Source organism: Myotis lucifugus, unplaced genomic scaffold (genome assembly GCF_000147115.1).
Source record: "Myotis lucifugus unplaced genomic scaffold, Myoluc2.0 scaffold_207, whole genome shotgun sequence".
Taxonomy (NCBI): domain Eukaryota; kingdom Metazoa; phylum Chordata; class Mammalia; order Chiroptera; family Vespertilionidae; genus Myotis; species Myotis lucifugus.
In genome coordinates this window covers 2,080,882-2,101,851 of record NW_005871255.1, presented here as the reverse complement: position 1 = coordinate 2,101,851, position 20,970 = coordinate 2,080,882, and the positions used below count along the sequence as shown (strand labels likewise).

At 43.9% G+C, this 20,970-nt stretch overlaps 2 protein-coding genes across 6 annotated transcripts in view; one reads left to right on the top strand and one right to left on the bottom strand.

Moving 5' to 3' along the window:
- Positions 1-100: 100 nt before the first annotated feature.
- FAM161B (family with sequence similarity 161 member B) lies at positions 101-12,445 on the top strand. 2 transcript variants are annotated; one of them, XM_006097640.3, is made up of 9 exons: positions 101-184; positions 3,879-4,198; positions 4,934-5,484; positions 7,058-7,404; positions 8,187-8,314; positions 10,083-10,247; positions 10,475-10,574; positions 11,359-11,501; positions 12,303-12,445. In XM_006097640.3, the coding sequence occupies exons 1-9, from the start codon at positions 134-136 to the stop codon at positions 12,439-12,441; spliced, it is 1,944 nt and encodes a 647-aa protein (XP_006097702.1). In that variant the 5' UTR covers positions 101-133; the 3' UTR covers positions 12,442-12,445. The 2 variants fall into 2 exon arrangements, with proteins under 2 accessions (XP_006097702.1, XP_023617105.1); XM_023761337.1 differs by lacking the exon at positions 10,083-10,247 and having other exon boundaries at positions 113-184.
- A 1,327-nt stretch (positions 12,446-13,772) lies between these two features.
- The window catches only part of ZNF410 (zinc finger protein 410), a 37,986-nt gene continuing 30,788 nt past the window's right edge, over positions 13,773-20,970 (bottom strand). For 2 of the 4 annotated variants that reach the window (XM_023761338.1, XM_006097632.3), the window contains 2 exons: positions 20,259-20,386; positions 13,773-14,553 (listed from right to left, as the gene is read on the bottom strand). In XM_023761338.1, the coding sequence (XP_023617106.1) occupies positions 14,515-14,553; positions 20,259-20,386 (167 nt within the window). In that variant the 3' untranslated portion in view covers positions 13,773-14,514. The remainder of the gene's footprint in view (positions 14,554-20,258; positions 20,387-20,970) is intronic. The other 2 variants (XM_006097636.3, XM_006097639.3) reach the window with 1 other exon arrangement.

The window sequence follows — 20,970 nt, the reverse complement described above, 5'->3', positions numbered from 1 at the left end:
CAATCAGAGCACAGGTCTAGAAAGGGGCGGGACTTGGCTTGCGTAGGTAGCACCGCCACCGCAGTCACCGCTGGTGTCGCGTAGGTAGCACCGCCACCGCAGTCACCGCTGCTGTCTCTGCCCCACTGAGAAGATGACTGTGGGGAAGCGTGCGGGAGCCTCGGGCGGCGCTCGGAGCCTTCAGGTGAGGAAGAAAACAGAGGGGGAAATCAGGTCTGGGCCCCGGAAAGGAGTGCCTAGGAGAGGAAAGTGTTTGACGTTGCCTTGGAGACAGACGTAGGGGCGTGGTCCCGAGGGGCGTGGGATTAAAATTGGTCGCGTTTAGCAGTGCCTGAACCCATGAGCCCTATGTCAGGCTCTTCGCAGAACCGTGCAATGGCCCTCAGTTTTCGCTTTATCCTCTCAGCTACCCTAGGGCTGTCGTGGATTGTTGTCTCCATTTTGTAGAAGAGAAAACCGTGGCACAGAGATTAAGAAATTTGCCCCCAAATCCATATAAACAGAAAGTAGAATGGTGGTTGCTTAGGGCTGGCGGGAAGGATGAGGGGTGAGCTGGGAAGTGAGGTGGGGAAGGGTTGGGAAGGTTGGGGGAAACAGGGAGTGACTGCTAAATGGTATGGGGCTTCTTTTTAGAGTGACTAACATGTAAAACTGGTGGCGGTTGCACAACTGTGAATATACTAAAACCCACTGCACTCTTTATTTATTTTTATTTTTAAAATTTATTTTATTGATTTTTTTACAGAGAGGAAGGGAGAGCGATAGAGAGTTAGAAACATTGATGGGAGAGAAACATCGATCAGCCGCCTCCCGCACACCTCCCACTGGGGATGTGCCCGCAGCCAAGGTACATGCCCCTGACTGGAATTGAACCCGGGACCCTTCAGTCCGCAGGCCGACGCTCTACCCACTGAGCCAAACCGGCTAGGGCCCCACTGCACACTTTAAACAAGTGAATTCTGTGTATTGCATGATATGTGAATTATATCTCAATAAAGTCCTTTAAAAAGGAAGCTTCCTAAGATCACACACTCTTCAGTAGCAGAGTGAGGGCTAGAGCACCTACATACCTTTGACTCAGTCTAGTGATCTTCGCAGTGTTAGAGCTGGACCTTAGAGAACCCAGTAAAATCATCAGCAAGTCCAGCTGCAGTCAGTCATCGTCTGGTCCCATCCTGGCACCACCACACCTTTCACACTGGCCCTCTTACTACCTCTCCAGGAGCCAAGTGGTGTGTTCCTGCCTCAGGTCCCTGCCTCAAGGTCTTTGCTTGAACCCAGAAACCGCTTACCCCAGATCTAACCAAGGCTGGCTCCTTCCCATCAGTCATGTGTAAATCCCGAACTCCTCCACAGTGAGAAGTGAAAATCATCCCAGGTCTGAGAAAGTACAGTTCAGACCGTAGTAGACAGATAAGGCCAGCAGCAAGATCAGCAGAAAACGGTGTTTCTCATAGGACCACACCATGCTGTAAAATGACCAACACCCCCTTCTAAATGGTTATGCTTACCTATCAATTACTTACCCAGCCCACTTGTTCTTGTCACTTTTTTTAAAAAAAATTTTTTAATTTTGTTTTATTGCTTAAAGTATTACAAAGAGTATTACATATGTCTCCTTTTTTCCCCCCTTGACATTCCCCCAGCCTCCCCTACCCTGTTCTTGTCACCTTTTGAGTAAAAATTGCTCAGTCATCCACTTAGTAAACTGCCCCCTCTTCACAACAGCATCCACTCAGAGTTGATCCCTGCTTCCCCTAACTCTCATCAGAATTATTCAGGACAAGCTAATCCTAGAAAAAGCCCCTCTCCCACCCTCTTACTAAAAGCTAGCCCCTCCCAAGTTCCCTACAATTTTCCATAGTTTACTGCAGCAAGTTAATAAACCTAACTCTGATTATAGTACAAGCATACACACCTACCACAATATATTTCTATCTTTACATAAATATATATAGTCTTTATCTGATGGTTTTTTTAGCCCATATATAAGGAAAGCTTCCTGTAGCTACTCTATAATCTCATAGTTTTATGGATTTCACTAAATTATTATCTTTTATCTTATGTCTTCCTTTACTAGAATGTTAGCTTCATGAAGGTAGGGGCCTTGTCCTGTTCTCAGCTTAATGCCTAGAGCAGATTAATCACCTAATAATGTATATTTTCTGGAGTATTTAAACCCAGTTGGGTTTCCCATATTCTAGAACATTGTTCATTCAGCTAGACCACATTGTCTCTCCTGTCAATTATTCATTCCTAGTGACACAGTAGAAATCAGCTAGAATATGAGGAAAGCAAAGGTGTAGACAGAGGAAGCAAGAAAAGGAAGATTGACAAAAGTTGGTAAAACCCAAATAGGGCAGGGCCCAAAGTGTGGCCAAGGTCATGGGTAGGATTCCTGGAGGGAGCAGAATGCCTGGTGCAGAGTAGTTTCTCTGTAAATGCTCACCGCACTGCATGAAGTAGGGACCCAATTTCAGCTCTTTGCTTCTCTTTCCCGTCTTTTGTCAACCAAAGGTTGCTGCCACAATTCAACACCATCAGAAGTCCCCAATTTTGGGTGCGGTCCAGGAGAGATTTTATTCAGTAAAACAACTCAAGGGTTGCAGCTCAGTTTGCAAACCTGGGAAACACAATCTGCTGGCTTATACAGAGGAGTGTCTGCCTTCTAGTCTCTGATTGATCAGTTTTCATACAAATGAACCACAGACTTCTTGTGTTCTGATTGGTCAGTTAATATGCAAATGAGGACATAGTTGCACAGCTCCAATTGGATAGGGTAGGTCTTCAGCCCATTGGTTGAATGATAGCTCCAGGAGCTCTATTATAAAGGTCAACTCAGGTGGCAGGAACACAGTACATGAGGCTGGCAGCTCCAGCTGAGGTTTTCCCTGACATCCCATGGGGGTGAGGGACCATTGTAGACAATGGCTGCTACACTCTGGTTATGAATTTGAGCCCAATTAACACAAGGAGTCCTTGGCAGGTATATTTTCTTGGGATTGACCCAAGCACACCCCATATACCAATTTGTGAAATTTCTTTTTTTTTTTCTTAGATAAAAATTCTTTTTTTAAAAATTTTGTTTTATTGCTTAAAGTATTACAGAGTATTACTTATGTCTCCTTTTTTTTCCCCCCTTAACCTTCCCCCAGCCTCCCCTACCCCCCAGTGTCTTGTGTCCATTGGTTATGCTTATATGCATGCATACAAGTCCTTCGGTTAATCTCTTACCCCCACCCCCAACCCTCCCCAGCTTTCCTGCTGTAGTTTGACAGTCTGTTCAATGCTGCTCTGCCTCTGTATCTATTTTTGTTCATCGTTTTATAATGGTCTTTATTATCCATAAATGAGTGAGATCATGTGGTATTTTTCTTTCATTAACTGGCTTATTTCACTTAGCATAATGCTCTCCAGTTCCATCCATGCTGTTGCAAATGGTAAGAATTCCTTCTCTTTTTTTTTTCTTTTTAAATTTTTTTCTTTTTTAAAAAAAATATATTTTATTGATTTTTTATAGAGAGGAAGGGAGAGAGATAGTTAGAAACATCGATGAGAGAGAAACATCGATCAGCTGCCTCCTGCACATCTCCTACTGGGGATGTACCCACAACCAACCTGGGGAAAGTGCCCTTGACTGGAATTGAACTTGGATCCTTCAGTCTACAGGCCCACATTCTGTCGACTGAGCCTTACAGCAAGAATTCCTTCTTTTTTACAGCAGCATAGTATTCCATTGTGTAGATGTACCATAGTTTTCTAATCCATTCATCCCCAGTCCCTAATATATAGAGGCTTATTCAAAGTGAAATTAACAGTTATGTTTTGAATAAATTTGAAATTATAGTTTGACCCCGGTCTATCCTATTTCATTTTAGGTATTTCCCCCCAAATCCTCCTCAGACACAGAGGCAGAAGAGGAGCTGTCTGGGGATGGGCTGTTTTTGCCTAGGGCTGGCAAACTTGATGAGTTCCTCAGCCTGGAGGAGACAGATTCTACTTCTGCTGACTCAACTGGGAGCTTTTATGAGACCCTGCAAGCACTGACGCAGAAAGCCAGGTGGTGCCTGTCAGAATCCCTTCATCAGTCTGACCCAGACAGTGATGAGAGCCTCTCTGAAGATGCTGAGGACCTGGAGAGTTTCTTCCAGAACAAAGGCAGGGGGAAGCCGCAGGTCCAGTACCCACCATCGCCAAGGTGAGGCACTGCAGTTCAACAGCTGCTTCACTGTGTTTCTTCCTCAGTAAAGCAAAGACCACTTTTTCAGGTTGCCATTTACCCAGGCTCCGGAAGAATCAGCTTCTGGATCCAAACATGCGTTCTGATTCCTACCCAGCAGTCCTAAATCACTCTGGGTAACCCTTAGTCACCCGAAGCACTGGGATCGATCAAACTGATGCCTTTCCCAAATGCACTACCTCCCTGAGGATGGCAACAGGGCACATTTACCTTGGCCAAGCCCTGTTATATGTAGGTATGCTTTAATATTTATTTTTCTCCTCCCCACCACCCTGTAAATAGATATTATTTTGCCATTTTACAGATGAGGAATTGAGGTTCCAAGAGAACCTTGCTGAAGGTCACACAGCTGGCAATTGTTTGAAGCAGGATTTGACTCTGGCTCTGACTCTAAAGCCCTGCTCTGCACCGCTGCGCTATCCCCCTATGAAACTATTAGAGTGCAAAGTGGCAATTTTGGGATCAGTTTTGAGAAGAGATTTCTTACTGAGGCTGCTAGATGGCCTGTGGGAAGGAGGGAGGCCTGGTTGAGGAAGGGAAAGGCTTAGAGGCCTGTGGGGCTGCAATGTTAGGCTGAGAAGCTAGATGCAACCTGCTGGCAGAGAGGTCTGGGGAGCAGTGGGGAGGAGGGTCTGGGAGGAGCCAGGCCTCCTGGCCACCCTGTCCTCCAGGCACACTGCTTTCTTCCCCCAGGAGTGGCTACACAAGGCGCTGCAGCTCCCTGAGCAACCTACCCTCCGACATTCCCAAGGTTCAGTCCCAGCCACCCACAGGCTCCCGGCCTCCTTCCCAGCACAGAAGTCTCAGCTCCTGGGCATCCTCCATCACTGTTCCTCAGCCGTTCCGGATGACGGTGCGTGAGGCCCAGAAAAAGGCCCAGTGGCTGGCCTCACCTGCCTCCTTCGAGCTGGAGAGGCAGCAGGCCCAGAGGCAGGGCCAGGAGGAGGCCGAGTGCCACCGGCAGTTCCGAGCACAGCCCGTGCCTGCGCATGTCTACCTGCCCCTCTACCAGGAAATCATGGCGCGCAATGAGGCCCGAAGGCAGGCCGGGATCCAGAAGAGGAAAGAACTGCTCCTCTCGTCTTTCAAACCCTTCAGCTTCCTGGAGAAGGAGGAGCAACGGAAGGAAGCCGCTCAACGGAGGGAACTGGCCGCCAGTGCTAAGGCCAAGGCCTCCAAGCAGACTGCCGCTAGAAGGATCCCCAAGTCCATTCTGGAGCCAGCTCTCGGGGACAAACTCCAGGGTAAAGACAACCTGGCCACCTTGCTGCCTCCTGCCGGGGGTGCAGTGGGGATTTAGTCAGGCTCAGGGGTTAGCCTGGCTTGGAGATGAGCTGTTCAGGTGGCCCTGCTAGAGGCCATCAGTGCAGGCCATGGAGTAGGTTGGGTGTATTTACACAAGGGGGAACCCTGTAAGGAGCAAGGAACCAGGAGATGTCCTGCAGCACTCCCCACCAGCTTTGCCCTGTTGACCTCTCTCTCAGTGAGTGCACGTGAAGGCCTCTGTGGCCGCACAGATATGAGAACAGAGAACCAATGAGACACCTAAAGACAGGCTTAGACCGGTGCCACCTGCCTCTGAGGAAAGCGCCCCCCGCCCCCCCATCCTGGTGAGGTACTCATTTCAAGAAGTGCAGCTCAAATAAGAGACTCAGGCTTTCTTTGCTCATTCAGTAACATGTGCCATGTCCCACGCATTATTCTAGGGTAAATAAATAGACATGGAGTTTGTGGACATGGGAGGGAGACAGATAATAGATAAATAACCACAACTCTGATGAGTCATTTGCAGGGATTATAGGGTCCTATGGAGTTTATAACAGAGGACCTAACTTAGGGTGTGGTGAGGGGTGGGAACAGTTAGGGTCCCCAGAGAAAGTGAGCACTGAGGCTGACTCTGAAGGGTGAGCTGTGTTAACCTGATGAAGAGGGAGGAAGAGTGTACCAGCAGAGCTATAGCATGGAGGTGGGAGAAAGTTGAGCACAGTCAGGGGTGAAAAGGTAGAGGGTGGAGAGAAGAGGGAGAGTGGGGAGGAGAGAGGCAGGTATAGGCCAGACCTGGGGCCTTGTGGGCCGTGGGAAGGGTTTGGACTTCACCCAAGGGCACTGGGGAGCCACTGGAGGGTTTTAAGTAGAGTGGCTCATGATCAGATACGAAGTTCAGAAAGATCACTCTGATTGCTGTTGAGATCATTAAAGGGGGAGGTGCAAGACTCAGGGATGCTGATATAACAGGAGGCTATTTCAACAATTCATTTGAGAAATTATGAAATTAGTAGCAGGGACAACGAAAAGAGACTGGACTGGAGACAGGTTAAAGCGGAGGAGACGGTGGAACATGTGACTGATAAGATGAAGGAGGGAGTGTCAAGAATGATTTGGATAATGGGCTCGGGCGTTGTGTGGGTGGTGGGGCCTTACCTCTGAGACAGGGGAGACCTGGGGAGCAGGTGACTGGCCCATTCCTCCTGGTCATCCTTAAGGAACCAGAGAAAGCACTCAGTAAATGTGAATGGCAGCTGATTCTGCAACCTGATTGGTACCTGGCAGTGTTCTCGTCAGCATTAATGAGCTCTCCAGGAAAAAAAAAAAGCAAACCGATTTGTAGTGTTTGCCATTTTCTGTGGTGTAAATATGCCTATCATGGCCAATTTCAAGCTTCCCACATGATGTCAGCTGGATCACAAAATTCCTGAAAAGTTAACATTTGGTTCCAGCACGTTACTGCTAGTGTTTAAAAGAGGGAACGTTCTCCAAACCTTTTGGTATGAGTCTCGGTCCCTTCTCACCCATCACCACCCTGATTTTTCTTCACAGAAGCTGAGCTCTTCAGGAAAATTCGCATCCAAATGAGAGCCATGGACATGCTCAAGATGGCCTCCTCCCCCGTCATCTCCTCCAGTTCCAGGGCTGACCCACAGCTCCGCACAGCCACCCGAACCTGGCAGGAAAAGCTTGGGTTTCTGCAGACTGACTTTGGATTCCAGCCTCGGGTGAATCCTGCTGTCCCTGACTATGAGGGCCTTTACAAGGCCTTCCAGAGAAGAGCTGCAAAGAGAAGGGACACCCGAGAGGGGACTCGCAGCAAGCCCTTCTTGCTGAGAACCGCCAGCCTGTGTCACACTCGGCGGCCCTGTGATGCTGCTGCCACTGGAGGGAGGAAGGTGAGAGCCCAGGCAGTTGCGGGGGGGGGGGGGGGGGGGGGGGGTCAAGGGCCTGGAGGCCCGAAATCCAAAGAGGGCCACGTCTCAATGGAAGGCACTTTTCATGGCATTTTTCTATCTTAATTTTTTTTAAAAAACACCAGTTCGGCTATAAGCAGATCACAGATCCACAATTCCTATAAACTTAAGACCACAAGAATACTTCTTTTCCTTCCCTCTCTCCAGAGAAATTGAAGAAATAAGTTCAAGCAGGTCTGGGAGGCAGAAAGTTGGGATCAATTGTTGTGTCCCTATACCAATTCCAGAGAACTCTTCTCATTTGATTAAAAACTTCAGGATTGCCCCAGCCAGTCTGGCTCAGTGGATAGAGCGTCGGCCCCTGAACTGAAGGGTCCCAGGTTCTATTCTGGTCAAGGGCATGTACCTTGGTTGCAGGCTCGATTCCCGGCCCAGGGCCCTGGTTGGGGCATGTGTGGGAGGCAATCAATTGATGTGTCTCTCTCACATCGATGTTTCTCTTTGTCTCTCCACCTTCCTTCCACTCTGTCTAAAAATCAATGGAAAAATATCCTCGGGTGAGGATTAACAACGAAAAAAACCTTCAGGATTGACATCCAAGTCTGTCCCAATTACTAAACTTGAAATCTCATTACCCTTGGCTTTAATCCCCGGAAAAAAGATTGAGTCTGATTAGTTTCTATCTTAACTGAAATTGATTCCAGCTAAGATAGAACCTAATCACACATGCTGTCCCACCAATACCAGCCTTTGTTTTCCTCTAGGACTCTCCACAGCCACCTGCTGCTCCCCGGCCAAGGAGTCATTCTCTGAGTGGCCTTGCTTCCCTCTCTGCCAACACCCTACCTGTGCACATCACAGATGCCACCAGGAAGAGGGAATCTGCAGTCAGGTGAGTGCTCAGGCTGCAGAAGACTCGTAATGCCCGGATCGTGGCCCACATGATGGAAACCACCCCACTGCTGGGCCTCCTCTCCTGTTATCGGAAAGCTAAAGGCGTGGAAGGAAGTTCTCTGATCAGGACAGGAATATGTGTGGTCCTCCACACTTAGGGCTGGAAAACATGTATCATTCAGCAGATATTCACGGGCCTTACTCTGTGCCAGGTAGAATGTTAAGGCTGGAGATACCTATGGAACCTATAGTTTAATACCTAATCTGAAATACAGAAAAGCAATGAAGCAACGACCTTATTTTGTTAGTGAGTGCAATGATGAGGGAATACAGGGGACTGTGGAGGCACTGGGAAGCCTGGGGCAGGGGACCCTTGTAATAGATGTCTAAGGTGAAACCTGAAGAAAGAGGAATAAGCCAAAGGCTGGAAAGAAAGAAGCTTCCAGACAACAACATTGGTAAAGACCTATAGATGAAAAAGGAAGGAACCCATTAGGAGCAGGAACTCAGAGAAGCATGACAGGTGGCTGAGCCTGCCACAGAGATGAGCATCCATTGCACATATTTGAAATTCTCCAAGATTCATCCTGGGGAACTATCAGAAGTCAGTTGGGAATCAGGCGCCTCCTTATTTTTAGCTCTTTAACTGACCTTCCTCTGTCATGGAATTGTTCTCATTGAGCCAGCAAGAGTTTCTCCACTAGGCCTCTGAGACGAAGTGTGCAGAGGACCAGCATATCGGTGCTTTCCTGTGGAGCTCACAGAGGAGTAACAGAACCGACTTGGCCCTTTAATACCCACACAGATTGTAGAGATGTATTTAGAATCCAATGGATATTTCCCTTTCCCTCAAATTTCATAGAGCTACTAAATCAAGGCTGAATGTAGCAATATTCTGAGGTGCCAATTAGATATTATGAACCAGAGGTTGGCCCACCTGTAGAGGATGTCCACAGCTGCTTCCTCGCAGTAGATAAAACTTTAATGTCCTCCTTCCTAATCTGTCCACTTCGAGTGCAGGCCAAATGCAGGAGTCTTGACTTTTTTCCTTTGGTAGAACTCTCCATAATACCTTGTAGAATATTTACACAAACGAAGTGCTAAAAGTTGGTTACAAATTGTGCATTAAAAGACCATTTCTAGTTATCTGTATTCCCAAAGGACCATAAACTCGGGCACCTTCCAGCCCACTGTTTATAGCAGTGTCTACACCAAGGGCAGAGACTTACAAGGCAGATATCCTGATTCTAACCTTGGCTTTTCCACTGGTACGCTGGGTAGCTTTGGGCAAGTGGCTTACCCTGTCTGAGGCTACATCTCTTTGCCTATACAATGAATGCTCCTAGTTCACAGGGCAGTTATGAGGATTACACAAGATGGTGGACATAAAGCACTTGCGGACTGTTTGCACTGGTTCAGGTACATAACTCAGCTACTGGTAGCTATTAGTATTTTGTTTCAGGATAGACAACAAGCCTGAATGTTTGGCTGTTTAAGTAAGGATATTTTATTCACACGTTTTTTCAGTTCAATGAGTGAGACTCTCCTGGGTAGAATATCACTGTATCCAGAGTGCTGGGAAGGCATCATATGCCCATGCATTTGATGCCAGAATCTTAATCTTTCTGAAATGCCAGGGAGGTAAATTACTCCCCCACCCCCCTTCATAGACAACACCAACTTTCCAGAGAGGTTACTAAGATTGCTTTTAAATATATCCAAGTTGGTCATCTGTATTTTTTTTTATTTTTGCCTCCTCCCTTTAGAAGTTCACTTGAAAAAAAGAACAAAGCACATGAGAGTACTCAGTGGTTGGAGATGCATAAAAAGAAGTGTCAAGCAATGTCCAAATCCGTGACCTTGCGTGCAAAAGCCATGGATCCCCACAAAAGCCTGGAGGAGGTATTCAAAGCAAAGTTGAAAGAAAACCGGTCAGTGTCTTCCATGTGTCAAAGGGTTGTGTCTTGGGATCCAGCAGATCATTGGTCTTGAAAACAGCAAAATGGAGTGACTAGGGTAGGCTCCTATAATGGCAGTCATGAGTTTTGCCAGGCACAGTTAGGAATTTACAATGTCCATGGGACTTACTCTGTTTAACTGGAATGAAGGGTATTCTGGATTGGAAAAAGGTGGATTTTAAAAATCTTACTAATTCCAGGAACAATGACCATAAAAGAGCAAAAGAGTATAAGAAAGAATTGGAAGAAATGAAAAAGAGAATACAAATGAGGCCGTATCTCTTCGAACAAGTTACAAAGGTAAAACTAAACAGTCATCTTCTTTCTTTCTAAGGGTTCTTAGACATGAAAGTTTAATATCTGAGTATTAAACATTTCCTTGAAGCTCAGAAAGATTCTAAATTAGGCCCATTTGATTACTACCAAAGTAGTAATAGTACATGTTACTTGGGCTAAATTCACCCAAGACTGGACTCTAAAGACATCTAAAATGGGAAATTTCAATTCCTGGAGTTTTCACTGTAGTCTAGCTTTCAGCATGAATCAGAGTGGGAGTTAGGTCCCATACACACAGTGAGTTTGGCTGTGTCAGCAAGCACATCTTTAACTTACTAGTATTAATGTGACTGAAAATCCAGTCTTTTCTGCTGTCCAGAGCCATTGTTCATAGTGGTGGAACATCACCAGCCTCTAGATCTGTGGTATATTGCTAGGTCTCCAAGGGTTTTTAAGTCCATCATTTTCATCTAGACCTCACTTGGTCTTTCAAAAATCTAAGTCCTTGCTTCTCAAAGGTGTGGCTCCCTAATCAATGGCTGGCATCTCCTGGGGCTGTTAGAAATACAGAATTGCAGGCCCCATCTGAGACCTACCAAATAAGAGTCTACTTTTTAACAAAATCTTCAGATAGTTCCTAGGCACTTTAAGGCTTGAAAACAAAGCTCGAAGTAATTTCTATGCAAATCTTGTCCCCACTAATGGGAGAGGGTGGTGGTGAGCAGTATTTTAAGGATATGGGTTCAGCTAGTAATTTAGAATTCACAAGTAACTCACAAGACAGTTACAGATTAGTTTCCTTCCACAGGACCTTGCCAGGAAAGAAGCAGAACAAAGGTATCAAGACACCCTGAAGCAGGCCGGGCTGGATGAAGACTTTGTGAGGAACAAGGTCCAGGGCACCAGGGCTGCACAGTGGAAGGCGCAGTTAGACGTGCATGATCGTCCCAGGTAATCCCCGATGCTGCCGTCCCCCTGCAGTCCTCCAGGTGCCATCCCTTGTAATGCTCCTGGCAGGAACTTTTAGGACAGCCACTCATATTTTGAGATCACTATCTTGTACTTACAGAATACTATCCAGACATCTCCAGATAACACATTTGAATTTGGAGAGAAGTGCAGTTGTGAATAAAATATAACCATTGTAGCCCTAACCAGTTTGGCTCAGTGGATAGAGCATCGGCCGGCAGACTGAAGGGTCCCGGGTTCGATTCCAGTCCAGGGCATGTACCTTGGTTGCAGGCACATCCCCAGTGGTGGGTGTGCAGGAGGCAGCTGATCGATGTTTCTCTCTCATTGATGTTTCTAACTATCCCTCTCCCTTCCTCTCTGTAAAAAACCAATAAAATATATTTAAAAATACATATATAACCATTGTATATTAGGTCTAGATTCCTAAAATTTGAAACATCATTTTTCTATTCCAGTTCCAATGCCACCAGTCAAAAGTATTTCCACTATTTTTGAAAAATCATGTATATTTTTATTTCCCATAAAATTATAAAACTGTTTTTCTAGTGCTCTTTAAAAATAACTCATTAGCACCACCTCCTCCATTGAGATCATATAAATCAAAGGGAGTAAAGCATTTCTAATATTTTCAATTTTGTTGTTTCTTAAGTCCTAATTCCTCTCCCCATTTTCCACCTAGAAATTTCCTTTTGCATCCCATATAAAATAATAAAAATGTTGAGACCATCCTTAAGCTTTACATACTTTAAACATTTTTTCATATTTTTATTTATTCTGCAGCACCCATGAAACTACAAAACTCGGCATCAGAAATCCACAGCAGGATTTAGAAGAACCTCTAGAGCAGCCTACCAGCCCCAAGAAAGAGCAGGAGGAGCCGTCTTATGAACTGCTAGATAATCTCGAATCACCTGCCTAACCAGTACACTTCATTACTGCTTTTCAATAATATTAAGCAACTAAGGTTGAATCAAGGCAAGGAAAAACTTGGGTTCTGAGTCATGGCTCTTCTTGGAGAATGAGGAAAAGAAAAGTAGCAGATAACAGGGAATGGTTCAAGTAAATCAAAGTGAAGCTCAGGGTGGAGGGATCGTAGCCGAGCTAAAACATTAGGGACAGAAAAAAAGGCACGGGCCCAAATGCCTACAGAGGCTAGTCAGAAAATAAATGGGTTGAATGGGCTGGCTGTAAGGGAGTAGGGGACAGTAGAGACTGGAGTCTCTGCTGGAATACAGGCCCAGAATTGCCAGATCAACTGCCTTTTCAACAGAAGCCAGAAATCTGCATGTTGTCACCTAATTTAAAAATTACTTGGAAATATTGTACAGGCAAAATAAAACACCTGGGGGATGACAAGTTTGCAACTTCTAGCACAGGGTTTCTCAGCCTCAGCACGATTGACATTTTGGGCGATGAATCTTTGCTGGGTGCAGGGACAGGGAGCTGTCCTGTGCACTGTGGGATGTTTAGCAGCATGCTGGCCCCGACTCACTAGATGCCAGTAACACCCCTCCAGTTGTGACAACCAAAAATGTCTCTAGATATTGCCAAATGTCCCTAGGAGAGTTGGGGGCAAAATGTTCCCAGTTGAAAACCGCTGCTCTAGTATAAGAGTGAGGCTACAGGAAGTAAAAACTGGCATTTTAAGAATACAAGTAATTGACATGAACTCAATCTACATAGCACAATGTGATTATATACATGTCATTAACAAATTGAGAACTATAATTACTTTATTTAAAAAAGCAGTTCTTTCCTGTTATATATTTAGAATGTTATCAGTGAGCATGTGTGTGTGTGTGTGTGTGTCAGCATGAGATTCACTTTAAATAAATTTGACAGCCATGATTTTCTACTAGTAAGTGATCTTTGGAATACTCACTAATTATAATTAGATGTTCTCTCAGTAGCTGTAGAGACAGGATAATAGCAAGAGTGCCTACTCTAACAGAAGCACCTTTCTCGTTTTTGTTTTTTTTTAACTTTCTGGGAAAATTCATTGCTAATTTTCCAGACTCAGACATGGTTCTTTCTGATGGGGATAGAGTGACACTCCTGCAATAGCTATCATCTGGGTTTGCTAGTTAGAGATGAAGATGTTCATGTCATGTTCCCCAAGACTCCTGAGCTCGGTCTTACCTGCATGGAATCCTAAGGGTAAATCAATACCTTATCTTAAAGGTGAAGACTGAACTTCTTTCTTAATCTTCTAAGAGAACAAATTCTGTCTAAAACAAGAAGCCAAAGAACTGACTGGGCTATTTTGTTTATTTAAAGGGAAAACAATTGAAGCTCTGAATCATGTGATTTAACTTAAAAAAAAAAAAAAGCCCTTTAAACATGCTACTGTATGTTCCATAAACAAAGAAAGCAAAGTGACTAAGTAGAGGTGTATGGGACAAGATAGTACCTCAGCCTGGGCCAAGTAGGGATTCAAGTAATTTATTTTTTTGCAGCCCACTGGCGGAGAGTGTCTTACTCAGGTTGCTAAAGGGAGAGTATCACAACAGAACTGACATCACTCCCTTCTCCAAAGCAACAAGGCATCTTGAAAGCTCAACGTCTTGGTGAAGTTTTATGGTTGGTGGCAGGACTTAGTTCATCCACGTGGTAAGACAGCAGAGGCTGGGATGGTAGCTCTTCATAGGAAAATCTCTTCTCAATTGTTATACTGAGATAGGTCAGCCAACACATAATCAAATTCATTTTTCGGGAGAAGTCCATCCCAAAATTTTCCAGTGGGAAGAGAGGTAGGTACAGTGACCTAGCCCACATTCCCTGCTTTCTTCCTTTTCTGGATCAGATGAGAGTCTGAAGAGAAGCTCTCTTGCATTCATCTTCTTTGCCAGGGAAGATGCACAGAGGAAAAAGCGGGGTCTTGTCATTCACAGATTCATTTTGATTCTGGCAGATTGTGAGCCATAAGCAAGCTGTTCCCACTATATGCTTTCTGGGATCAGATAGAGTGCTCTTCAGGATTCAATACCCATGCTCATGTCCGTCTTTCAGTTAAATCTCCTTGGTTTAGTAACTGTAAAAAGAGTACAACAAAATCTGAAATAGGTTACCGAAGAATAAAAGAAAAATAATTCATACTAAGTAAAAGGTTGATGAGTGGGGAATGCACTGCAGGGGCTGAGTCGAGGATATCTAGTTCCAAAGCAAGAGCCATGCAGATACTGGCCGTGAGACAGCATTGTGGACACTTCATGATGCTGTCATTTTCACTACGGCAATAAAATGTCCTGAGTCTATAAGTCAAACTATTGTTTGCATATTCGTGTACTTACTAGTCAGTGAAGGAGGAATCTATGACTTACAGGGAAATTAGAAATGGTGAAACCAAAAATCTTACGTCAGTGTTAGCCCAAGTACGGGCTGCAAGTTCAAGTAGAAATAAAAGGAATGGAAGGCTATTCCCAAAGAGTTCTACCTGAGAGCTAGACCCAACTCAGAACTTCAGGGATTCCCTGGGCTTAAGGAATACCTTTCCTGTGATGAAGTGAGACAAGCCTGAGACTCCAGCAGGGTGGCAGCTAACGGACATTCTACTCTACACTTTGTTGAAAGGCGGTTTTGTACAATAATTGATGAAATTGGGTTCCATTTTATTACGAAAAGAAAATGAGATAGGAATACAGTGAAATTCAGAATACAAATTTGGCTTATTAAAATCTAATCAGATAAATTATTGAGCTGGAGATGTATTTACTTGTTTACTTCAATTTGGATGAAGGTAGTTTATACAGAATTTAACAGTACAGAATTTAAAGACATTTAAACAAATTAAAGGACAGATTTCATTTGATGCTGTGTGGTAGGGATGTAAGAATGGTATGCTTTTAATCTAGGCCAAGATCCAGATATTTGAACTCAAAAACTTAGCAATGGCACTTTATTAGAGATGGTATAGAATTTGTAATTTATTTTATCTGGAAAACATGCTAAGATATAGTCAAACTAGCTGGCAATCACTTATACTTGTTCTTGAGTTCAAGAATGTAAACTCGCCCTGGCCAGGTAGCTCAGTTGGTTAGAGCATCATCCAGGTACGCCAAGGTTGCAGGTTTGATCCCCAGTCGGTGCACATACAAGAGCAATCAATGAACAAGTGGAACAACAAATCAATGTTTCTATAAATGAATGAATAGAATGTGAACTCTGTGACATGGGACCCCAGTTGGGATGACCTGTATTCGGCAGCTCCTAAAGCCCTGGGGTCCCAGTGGGCCTGCACAGTGAGTCCTCTGATTCTTGGGAGACCTGGCAATATTGAGGGAAGACAGAAATTGTCCAATCTGTACCATCTGAACGAGGTGTGGTTCTGATATATTTTCCATGAAATTTTTGGATACTTGATTTGGTTATTCTGATATTCTTGATAAGTTATTTTTATTTTTAGAGCATATTTACAGGAGTCCAACTGGTGCATCAGTAGATTCTTAACAGGTGTAATATATAATGTATGGTGACTTCCAAAAACAGAATTTGGAATGGGCTTGTGTTGTTTTAGGGTTGAAAATTGCCTTCTCCTTCTCTGGCATCTGAGTCTCCCCAAGGAATCAACCTTCCTCACTGACTGGAGGAATGGTCAGTTAGTACCTAGACCTTGGATGAGGAAGAGGACTAAGGCTGGAGCCTTGGGGGCTTGTAGCTTGAAAACAACTAAGGTACTGGAGGATGTGATAAGCCTACCCTGAGAAAGGAAAAGGAGGGGTGAGCAGTGTTGTAAGAGGAAGGCAATAATGGTAATGGTAAAGGTAATAATGGTAATCTATAATAATAAAAGTGTAATATGCTAATTAGACCGGATGTCCTTCCGGACGTCCTTCCAGATCTTCTGGACGAAGCTGGGGCTGCGAGGGAAGCCTGGGTCCTGGGTGCCTATCAGCCGGAGGGAAGTCTGGGTGCCGGAGGGAAGCCAGTGCCGGCAGCCGGGGGAAGGAAGGCCTAGAGGGAAGCCAGTGCCAGCAGCCGGGGGAAGGAAGGCCTACTCTTGCACGAATTTTGTGCATCAGGCCCCTAGTGCAGCGGTTCTCAACCTGTGGGTCGCAACCCCTTTGGGGGTCGAACGACCCTTTCACAGGGGTTGCCTAAGACCATCGGAAAACACATATGTAATTACATATTTTTGTGATTAATCACTATGCTTTAATTATGTTCAATTTGTAACAATGAAAATACATCCTGCATATCAGATATTTACATTACGATTCATAAGAGTAGCAAAGTTACAGTTATGAAGTAGCAACGAAAATAATTTTATGGTTGGGGGTCACCACAACATGAGGAACTGTAGGGGTCGCGGCATTAGGAAGGTTGAGAACCACTGCTCTAGTGTGTTAATAAATATACAAGGACCCATGAGGAAAAAGTGATAGTACAGGATTTTTAGCTACATCTAGGGGCAACACTTCCCACTTAGTGTTAATATTTTTCTATTAAGTGTTGGGGTCTTCCATTATGAAACTAGTTACTTAGGTCGCTATAGATCCTTAGTGTCTGTTTCTTAGGTGGTCTGTGCTATTGTGTCTGCCTGAAGCTGTAAGTGGGCATCACCTGGACATGGACACTCTGCAGTCAATTCCATGACCCATGTGCCCAGGTTCAAGAGAACAAATGCACTATTACTGGCCTTTCTGCACACACACGTCAGGCCATAACATACCTCACTTAAAACTCTGCAGTGGCTGCCACTGCCCCCAGGATACAATCAGGTCCTGGAAGGCCCTGCAAGACAGGGGCCAGCTTATCTTTCCTGTTCCCATTTTTCCATTCCAGCTCCCATCATACTCAACCCTCTGTGGTTCCATAGTTCCCTGTTCCCTCTCATCCTCTGCCTTTGTACACTTTGCTATCCTTATGCCTATTATTTCCTCCCACTTATCCATCAAGATTATTGCTATCATCCCTCAGATCTCAACTTAAACACTAAAACTTGCCCTGGCCGGTTTGGCTCAGTGGATAGAGCACTGGCCTGTGGACTGAAAGGTCCCAGGTTCGATTCCAGTCAAGGGCACATGCCTGGGTTGTGGGCTTGATCCCCAATGTGGGGCATGCAGGGGGCAGCCAATCAATGATTCTCTCTCATCATTGATGTTTCTATCTCTCCCTCTCCCTTCCTCTCTGAACTCAATAAAAAACACAAAAAACAAAAAAAACACTAAAACTTATTCCCTGACTTCCCCCAAGACTAGCACTTACTACAGCATGTAAAAATTGCCAGTTATTAATCTTTCACCCTTCCCATTCTAACCTCTCTGTACAGCACCACTCCAGGGACACCATTTACACAGTTATGGAGTTATAAAAGATAGAGGTCCCAATTCTGACTGTAAGTTCTTTGAGGCAGACATTGTACTTTATTTACACTGTACAACTAGTACCCAGTAGAGTGCCTTACACATATTAAGTAAAAAATGTATGTTGACTGAATTATGATTTTATACATCCAGCATTAGTTTGGGGTTGCCTGGAGTGCTTCAATTAAAAAAAAAAAAAGTATTTCGCCCAGCCGGTGTGGCTCCATGGTTGAGCGTTGACCCATGAATCAGGAGGTCATAATTGGATTCCTGGTCAGGGTACACGCCCGGATTGCGGGCTCCATCCCCAGTAGCGGGTATGCAGGAGGCATAGATCGATGATTCTCTCATCATTGATGCTTCTATCTCTCCCTCTCTCTTCCTCTCTCTGAAATCAATAAAAACATTTAAAAAGTAAAATAAAATAAAAACTTTTTAAAAAAGTATTTAACAGTATAGGAGAGAAAAGCTCCAAAGTTTCAAATATAAAAAAAGAAAAGGTTGAGTGTTGCAGATTAGTTTGTCAGGTAATAATTAGTAAAAGAGAAGACTAAACTGACTTTCAGAGCAACCCAATAGTTGGTGAGAAAAAGTACTTGTTTTATAAAAGAAAAGCAAGGGGAAAAAGAGAATTAGGACATCACCATTTTGCAAGCTCTAATATAAAAATAGATTAGGCCATGATCAATAATGGTTGCCAAAGTTTTTACTTGACTCATTGGTCAATCTTAAGATCAGTAAGAGGAGAACAACTGATTATCATGTGTCTCCTGATGAGATGTCATAGAAAGCAAGAGTACCACCTATGAAATATTCTTGTGGGGTTTAGGGAGGAGCATGAATCTAATCAAGCCTCTAAATGTAATTACCAGCTTTTAGAAAATCTGTGAATAGAAAAATATATTAAATAGCAAAAGGAGTCAATCAGTCAAAATCAGAACATCGGAAATTCTATAGGCAGAGTAACCCAATTCCTTAAATAGATAACCATACTGGAAAAGAAAAAAAAAGTGTGGTGGGTGGCAGGAACTATTTTAAAGAGAATTAAGAATTATTAAGCAATGCAATGTATGGGCCTTGTTTGAATCCTAATTCAAACCAACCAACTATAAAAGATATACTATTCTCTCTATACTCTTTGAACACTTCCATAATAAAGATTTTAAAATAAACAAGGATAAAATAGATAAAGGAAGGCTGTATAGGTGAGCCATGTTCCAAGGCAATAACCAGGAGAAGGTAACTTAGGAAAGAACCAATGGACATGTATGTTATGTGCCACTGAATTAGCTCTAACTCCTAGTGAACATCGTGATGTTCAACAGCCCTGCTCAGCTCCTGTAGACTCATGTCCACGGCTTCTTTTATGGAGCCTGTCCAGCTCATGTTTGGTCTTCCTCTTATCCTGCTGCCTTTTATTTTCCCAGCATTACTGTCTTTTCCAAAGAACCCTGTCTGCTCAAGATGTGCCCTAAGTAGGACAACTTCAGTTTTGTCATTCTGCCTCCAGCAATGTTTCAGGCTTAATTTTCTCTAGGACCCACTTGTTCATCTTTCTGGTGGTCCAGGGTGTTCATAAGAGCTCTCCACCACATTTCAAATGAATCCATTTTTTTCCTATCAGCCTTCTTCACTATCAAAGTTTTGCATCTGTACATAGTAATTGGGAAATGAGCATGTGAGCAATCTTAGCCTTGGTCTCTAATGACACATCTTTGCTCTTAATGATCTTAAAACTCCTCTTTAATTTAGATGATGGTTCTCATTCAATAAGCCAGTGAATACATTTCTGTATGACCAGTTAGTTCAGCTTGGTATCTCCTAGGCATATGACCCTATCAAAATGAACAATAATTTTTAAAAATGATTTGTCAGTACTTTTTTTTGCTTAAGTACCACTTTGTCCAAGGATGTTATTTTCTTTATAAAAAGCAAACTCATCTCATAGTGAGGCAGAAAACAGAAGGAGCAGATATTCGTTAAGGCATGTGAATATAGAAATTTAAAACTCAGAATCTCACCTGTAATTGACCAAGTTCTCAATTCAGGAAACCCTACCACTCAGGCTCCTTTCTGAGCTTAAAGGAAGATACTCTATTCAAAGCTTCTGGGAAGTTGAAATTGGAGAATTTTTCAAATCCTCTGAACTAGATTCCCAATCACTCTCTACCAGTGGTTCTCAATCTTCTGGCCCTTTAAATACAGTTCCTCATGTTGTGACCCAACCATAAAATTATTTTTGTTGCTACTTCATAACTGTAATGTTGCTACTGTTATGAATCATAATGTAAATATCTGATATGCAGGATGGTCTTAGGCGACCCCTGTGAAAGGGTCATTCGACCACCAAAGGGGTCGCGACCCACAGGTTGAGAACCGCTGCTCTCTACATTAGTTTCCACAGGAACAAAACAAGGGCAAGAGACCATTTTACCTCCTGTGGATTTACGGCAGTTAAGACAGAAACCTCATATGACTGCCTCCCTGACTGCATGGTCACCAAGTGATGTGTCACATCAGGCACTGAAGACAGGGGACGTGGGGATCCTTCAGCAAGCACCTCTGTGAAACAGCAGAAAAAATGTTTCAACAAAAAGTGAATCCACAGATACCTACCTGCCTTATCAAGCCTCTTATTAAGAATTTTAAAACTGTCCCCTGAAACACTGAATCCCATGTTCCTGTATTTCTTTCAAATTCTTACCTAATAATCATTATCAGTGAATTTGGAAAATACCGTATTACAAAAGGGGAATGGGAAGAAAAGGCAAAAAATCTTGATATAGGAGCTGACCAGTTTTTAATATGCCGATTTAGAGTAATATGGCTTTATCACTGCTAACTGGGTTAACACTGTTAAATGGATTAACACTGTGTAGGAAACAGAACAAAAGCTGCCTAGGCAGGCAAATCAGGAAACCAGAGGTGACCCTTAAAGCAGTCACCAATGAAACAAAGAGCACAATGTGTGCAGGTCAAGAACTTAAACCTAGCTTCACTTCAAAGTTCCTACTCTGTGTCCCTTTCTCCCTTACGACTTTCTTCCTTCAGGCTGGCAAAGTACCTCCATGCAATTTTTGTGCCTCCTGCTTCAGTTAGCCACTAGTATCATTCATGAAACAGAGGAGAGGTAAGTTGTAGAGCAC